This window comes from Theropithecus gelada, chromosome 3, assembly GCF_003255815.1.
Source record: "Theropithecus gelada isolate Dixy chromosome 3, Tgel_1.0, whole genome shotgun sequence".
NCBI classification, from domain to species: Eukaryota; Metazoa; Chordata; class Mammalia; order Primates; family Cercopithecidae; genus Theropithecus; species Theropithecus gelada.
In genome coordinates, this window is record NC_037670.1 from 20646295 (window position 1) to 20653257 (window position 6963).

At 52.1% G+C, this 6963-nt stretch overlaps 1 protein-coding gene across 1 annotated transcript; it reads left to right on the forward strand.

Moving 5' to 3' along the window:
• Positions 1 to 2178: 2178 nt before the first annotated feature.
• On the forward strand, positions 2179 to 6744 carry TFF1 (trefoil factor 1). Its single transcript, XM_025380337.1, has 3 exons — positions 2179 to 2356; positions 5396 to 5548; positions 6535 to 6744. Exons 1-3 carry the CDS (start codon positions 2272 to 2274, stop codon positions 6549 to 6551), a joined length of 255 nt encoding a protein of 84 aa, XP_025236122.1. The 5' UTR covers positions 2179 to 2271; the 3' UTR covers positions 6552 to 6744.
• Positions 6745 to 6963: the final 219 nt, after the last annotated feature.

Below are 6963 nucleotides of genomic sequence, written 5' to 3' on the forward strand. Positions count from 1 at the left end.
ATGATGCTCATCATAGAGCTATTTCAGTAAATAGGAAGGCAGAATCCAGGAAAAAAGACGTAACTGATACTTAAGCACTCTCTGATGCCCACTGGTATATTTTCTTTTTTTTTCTTTGCTTTTTTCTACTGAGTGGTTTGTAAACTTTTGTATCCTGTTCTCTTTGATTTAACACTAAAGCATGAAACTATTCCATGTTATTACGAATTCCACAGAAATATGCTAGTGAGGGTTCCATAATATTTCATCACGTAGCTAAACTAACATTTAGTTAATAATTCCTCATATTACACGTTTTTATTATGAACTAAGATTTCTTTTGATGGACATCTTCATGCAAAGTGATTTTCCTTGTGTATAGGATTTTTTCTTTAGCTCATCCACCAACATAGTCTGTAGCCATAGCACCTTGAGTGCGTCTGATCTTGTCTGAATCTCAGAAGCTAAGCAGGGTTGGGCCTGGTTAGGACTTGGATGGGAGAACGCCCACCAGTGCAGATTTACTGGGTCTAAGAGTGGACTTTTCCTCAGACTCTTGATACAAAGTACCATGTTAATTTCCAAAAAGGTGACACTGATTTCCACTTTCTGTGTCTGTAGGTATCTGTTTCCCCCAGTGGAGGGTGTGTGACCTTATTGGACCCATTGTGAGACCCACGTGGGCCCAGACTGCCCCGTCACCTCCAACCCACAAGCTGCAGCCTTTGGTGAACCACGGTGGGGTCTGGGTCTCTGACTGGTGTCAGTTCAGAGCTAATATTTAGTGCAGTCAGATCTCGATACTTTCTTCTTCCCAGGGCAGAGTCACTCTGGTTGTGTTAACTTCCTGGAGTTGTTGTAATAAAGTCCCACAGACTGAGTGGCTTAAACAACAGAGATGGATTCTCGCACAGTTCTGGAGGCCTGGAGCAGGAGAGGAGGAGGCTGTCCTTTAAAATACAGGAGTCCGGGGGACTAACTGGGAAGGCGTGGGAGGGGGAGGGAGGGAGTCCCATAGACACAGCGGAGTGAACCATGTTCACTTTGTCAGTTTTTGATAGCAGCTTGTATATACAATTTGTTTCCCCCCCCCTGCCCTCAGCCCCTCCCAGAAGGAGACTTAATCTGTCACTCAGGCTGGAGTGCAGTGGCGTGATCTCGACTTGCTGTAACCTCCGCCTCCCAGGTTCAAGTGATTCTCCTGACTTAACCTCGGGAGTAGCTAGGATTACAGGCACCCGCCACCATGCCGGCTAATTTTTGTGTTTTTTGTAGAGACGGGGTTTCACCATGTTGACCAGGCTGGTCTTGAACTCCTGACCTTAAGTGATCTGCCTGCCTCGGCCTCCAAAAGTGTTGGGATTACAGGCGTGAACTACTGCGCCAGGCCTACAATTTCATCACTAAAACAATTCCACTGTAAAAGGGAAAAGAACAGAAAAGAATTAGCTCAGATACATAAGTAAAAATGTGCATACAGTTCCTTGGCTTAGAATGCTGAACGGTTGATAGTTACTGCCGTCTGTGCAAACCCAAGCAGGAGCCTCTTTAGATGGGGCCACGTTTCCCCCATGAAGGACCTCGGGTGCTTTGCTCACATGCAAATTTGCCGTGGACATGTCTAACCGGACGAAATTCATGAGAAAAGATGCAGTTTGAAGGCCCAGATCGCTTGGGGACAGAAGGAAAGAGGGAGGAACACACCTTGTATTTCCCTACTCATCTTGTTCAGACACAGACTTGGAGACTTGGATTTCAAAATAGTTGAAAACCGCTCACAGGCCCATTTCAATCTGAGACCAGAGCAGATGGAATGGGCTTCATGAGCTCCTTCCCTTCTCCCTGCAAGGTCACGGTGGCCACCCTGTGAGCCACTCTTGTCACGGCCGAGCCTTTTCCGGCCATCTCTCACTATGAATCACTTCTGCAGTGAGTGCAGTATTTACCCTGGTGGGAGGGCCCCTCAGATATGAGTAGGACCCGGATTAAGGTCAGGTTGGAGGAGACTCCCACGGGATAAGAGGGACTTTCTGAATCTCAGATCCCTCAGCCAAGATGACCTCACCACATGCCCTCTCTTCTATCAGCAAATCCGTCCATGTGGCTTGACCATGTCTGGGAAACACCTTTGCTAAAAATCAGTGGAGATTATTGTCTCAGAGGATCCCAGAACCTCCTTAGGCAAATGTTACCTAACGCTCTTTAAGCAAACAGAGCCTGCCCTATAAAATCCGGGGCTCGGACGCAATCTCATCCCTGACTCGGGGTCGCCTTTGGAGCAGAGAGGAGGCAATGGCTCCCATGCAGAACAAGGTGATCTGCGCCCTGGTCCTGGTGTCCATGCTGGCCCTTGGCACCCTGGCCCAGTCCCAGACAGGTAAGGTGTGCTTCTTCCTGCCCTGTGGGGCCACAGCCAGCTCGGGCAGCCTCTGCCGGGAGCCACTGTTTTACATACATATTTTTGAGCACCTGTTTTGTGCCAGGTGCTGTTCTAGGCCCTTAAAAGTATATCCCATGTTACAGGATCGGCAAAAGCAGGGGGAGAATGACTAACACAGGGTGGCAGGGCCCCGGGAGGCCTTTGAGATGTGCGACGAGGAGGGTGCTGCCCTCGGTTGGGGCTGTTTTCCCGTGTTGGGAAGACTTTACAATCCTCCCAAGTGTCATGTTTCAAAGAGGAAGTGTTGCTGTGGAGTCTCAGAATAGTGCTTCCGAGTGTTCATGCAACATTTCCCCCAGGGGCAGGCCCTCCCAAGGCCCATCCAGATAGGCCCAAATGCCTGTCCCAGTGATGGCCAACTGGGAGACCCTCTCCCACAGGCCCAAATGCCCATCCCAGTGATGGCCAACTGGGAGACCCTCTCCCACAGGTGCCCGGGCTCCCCTGGGATCCATGCTCTGGGAGTCAAAGCCATCTATCCCATGAATGCGTGGCTGGCAACCCCTGTTCCCCGGTGTTGTCACGTGGATCGGTTGCCCTGGCTCCTTCTAGGGAGTGGAGGAAGAGCCCACTCTCGCTTCCTTGGGAAGTGTTTGCATTTCAACTCCTTTACCTGCAGAATGGATCAATGGTCTGCCCTAGGGCTGTCGGGAAATGCGGCGTGGCAGCGTCTGGGACTTGCACTTCGCAGCTGCAGGGAGATGAAGAAGTTATTTGCTGTGGTCAGGCTCAGTTTCAAGCTGGGGGCAGGAGAAAGGGCTTTCCACGCTTCCAAAGCAAGGCTTTCCAGAGAGGCCTGAAGAGGGGGCGCCCAGTGGTGGTGTCCATGCCTCTACTGCCCTCCAGCCACCTCTTGATCGCTGCTGTGGGGTACGGGGCCTGAGGGGTGGGCTTGCGCAGCATAGAAGAGAAGCCGGCATCAGGCGGCAGTGGGAAGCCCCCAAGCCCATGGCAGGGAGCGGGGGAGCTTTGGAACCCGAGAGAGGAGGCGGCCTCTGTGTACAGAATGAACCGGGTGGGTCCTCATGCTGGCCACCCCCAGGCCCATCTGCCTCCGCCCTTGCCCCCACCCAGCCCCCAGCCCTGCCCCCTGTGCTGTGGGATCACAGAGGCCGCGGTTAACTCCCCTCTCCCGGCCCCACACACCCTCTGGCTCAAGGCTCAGAGCTTCCTTGTGGGTCACTCAGGTCCATGACCCTCTTACAACAGAAATCTAGAAAATTGTGATTACAATTTAGCGCATTCGCGTGTGGAAACCATTTCCATTTATTTCTGTCATGCGACAAAGCGGGTGGGCAAGACAGCGTCTGCTGGAGGCAGAGCGCCGGGGCTGGAAATCCTCCTTCCTGAGGAGGAACTCCCCCACCTCCCAGGATGATGATCCTCCCTCACCACGGGGCCTCTCTTGACCCCACAATGCCCTGGGGGTGGGCGATGGTCACGTTCACTTCGTGATGGATCCAGACCCCAGGAGGGCAACGTTCCCATGGAAGCTGCTGGGCAGTGGGAGGTGAACCCGGATCCTTCCCAGCAAGCCAGGAGCACTGTCTCCAAAGAGAGCTCGAGGCCGTCTCCGATAGCAAAGCAGACAAGAGAGCAGCCCCTCCGGGCCTCCCTGGGGCACCCTCACCTGAGCCAGTGTGGCCAGACGGAGCTCCTCCCCTCCTATGCCCCAAGACAGGGACAGGGACAGGGACACAGACAGGGACAGGGACAGGGAGGGTGCTCTGGGCTCCTCTTTCCCCTGCTGCTGCAGGCTGTCAACCGCCAGATCCTAATAGGTTGCCTTCTTAGACCTTTGATTCCGCGGAGCTCTGAGTCTGAAGCTCTTGTGTTAGAATGTCTTGCATAAGATCCTGTGGCAGCCCCCAGCCAGCTCCATCTGTCCACGTGTCCTCCCCCTCTAGCCCCTTTCCTCACTGCCCTGCTTCAAGCTGTTTCACAGCTCACAGCCCTCTGTCGGCTCCTCCTAGACCACCCCACCCCGTCGTCCTCTCACCTTACCTGCAATGGGCTTCCACCTCCTGAACACATCTGGGTCTCTGGAATGGCCTTTGCCCATGTGGCCCCATCTTCCCCTGGTGAATCTCCTCCTACAGGGGGCCGCCCTGCTTTGTTCAGCCTGCTTGTCATTGGCCCCTCCTGGGAGCACCCCGTACCCCCGTGGTTACCCTGGGCACCCTGGGATGATGGCCTTGGGTTGTCTCACACATTTTCTTGCCTTTCTCCTGCATCAGATCCTCAGACTCTTTTGTTTGTTTTGTTTTGTTTTGTTTTTGAGATGGAGTCTTGCTCTGTCACTCAGGCTGGAGTGCAATGGCGCGATCTTGGCTCACTACAACCTCCGCCTCCTGGGTTCAAGTGATTCTCCTGCCTCAGCCTCCCAAGTAGCTGGGATTACAGATGTGTGCCACGACGCCCGGCTAATTTTTTGTATTTTTAGTAGAGATGGGGCTTCATCATGTTGGTCAGACTGGTCTTGAACTCCTGACCTCAAGTGATCCACCTCCCTCGGCCTCCCAAAGTGCTGGGATTACAGGCGTGAGCCTGGCCCAGATCCTTAGACTCTTAACGACGACTTCTCTGGTTTTAATTTCTGGGTCCCTCTCACCTGGCACAGTGCCTGGCTTTTGCCATGCTAGCTCCCGCTTCTCATGCACACAGATGGTGCTCAGTAAATATTTATGTATTGAGTAAAATTTAATAATCATTTGTTGAAATTAAAAAGTGAATAAATAAGTTACCTAGAAAGAAGCAAAGTCCACAAACCCGGGGCACCTTGCATTTTTCCTGAGTGTGATGTTTGCACATCAGGATGTGAAGACCACATCTCCCTCTCGTGTCCTGAGGGTTTTATATCTGCCTCACCGGACGGTTGCTGATGTCACTGCAGAAGGAAGCTGGATGGGTGTGTGCACAATAACATCAAGGAATTCAGCCCACAACTTACTTTGCTTCTTACCTGTGCACTTCTAGAGACATGTACAGTGGCCCCCCGTGAAAGACAGAATTGTGGTTTTCCTGGTATCACGGCCTCCCAATGTACAAGTAGGGGCTGCTGTTTCGATGACAGCGTTCGTGGGTTCCCCTGGTGCTTCCATCCTAACACCATTGACATCCCTCCGGAAGGTACGACCTTTTTATACCATGGGTTCTGAAGATTTAGAATTAGTTAGAAAAGCCACATAAGACTGCAGAGGCTCTGATCGGCATCACCAGCTGTGCCTTTCCCCGGAGTCGTGGCCGCAGGTGGTGGCGCAATGGGGTAGCCTGAGTCAGGCTGCGTTCAGGTCCGGGAATAGAAAGGCAGGGCTGAGGGGCTTGGGAAGAAACCTGATTTTTCCCCGGCTTCTCTTCACATCTCTAACCAAAAGCCTGTGAAGAGCCACTATTGGTAATGTTTTCCAGCTTGCCTAGGATAGAGGGAGAAGGCATGACAAAATTTGAAGACAGTTCATGTATTCTTTTCTTTTTTTTTTTTTCCCCCTGAGATGGAGTCTCGCTCTGTTGCCCTTGAGCTGCAGTGCAATGGTGGGATCTCGGCTCACTACAGCCTCCGCCTCCTGAGTTCAACCTCAGCTTTCTTTTTTTTTTTTTTGAGACGGAGTCTCGCTCTGTCGCCCAGGCTGGAGTGCAGTGGCCGGATCTCAGCTCACTGTAAGCTCCGCCTCCCAGGTTTACGCCATTCTCCTGCCTCAGCCTCCCGAGTAGCTGGGACTACAGGCGCCCGCTACCTCGCCCGGCTAGTTTTTTGTAGTTTTTAGTAGAGACGGGGTTTCACCGGGTTAGCCAGGACAACCTCAGCTTTCTAGTAGCTGAGATTACAGGCGTGTGCCACTGTGCCCAGCTAATATTTTTTTGTATTTTTAGTAGGGATGGGGTTTCACCATTTGGCCAGGCTGGTCTTGAACTCTTGACCTCAGGTGATCTGCCTGCCTCAGCCTCCCAGAGGCTGGGTTACAGGCGTGAGCCACTGTGCCCGGCTGACAGTTCATGTTTTCTAAAGAATGTGCCTGTTGATACTTTGAAGTAAAAACTCTGTAATTGCTTAAATGTGAAAGAAACTATTTATCCTCACTAAAGCATCTCTTCCTCCCTCTCCCTCACCCCTGTAGAGGAGTGTGAATTTTAGACGCTTCTGCGTGGATCTGCCTGCATCCTGACGCGGTGCCATCCCCAGCACGGTGGTTAGTCCCAGAGCTCAGCCACTACCTCCACCGGACACCTCAGACACGCTTCTGCAGCTGTCGGCTCACAACACAGATTGACTGCTCTGACTTTGACTACTCAAAATTGACCTAAAAATTAAAAGAGATCGATGTTAATCTGTGCTTTTCATTCTTTTAAAGAATACGAATGATTTTCCTTTCTTGAAAGCGAAGCACAGCCTTTCACCCTGGGCTCTCTCTGTGGGTTCTGAGCCTTTTGGGCTTCCTAAGCTGGGATACGAGTGGGCAGCTGAGTGTAGAAAGCAGGGATGGTGGGGTGTGCAGCAGGTGCCCGGCTCAGCGCTCAGCGCTCAGGCTCCTTCTATGAAACCACAG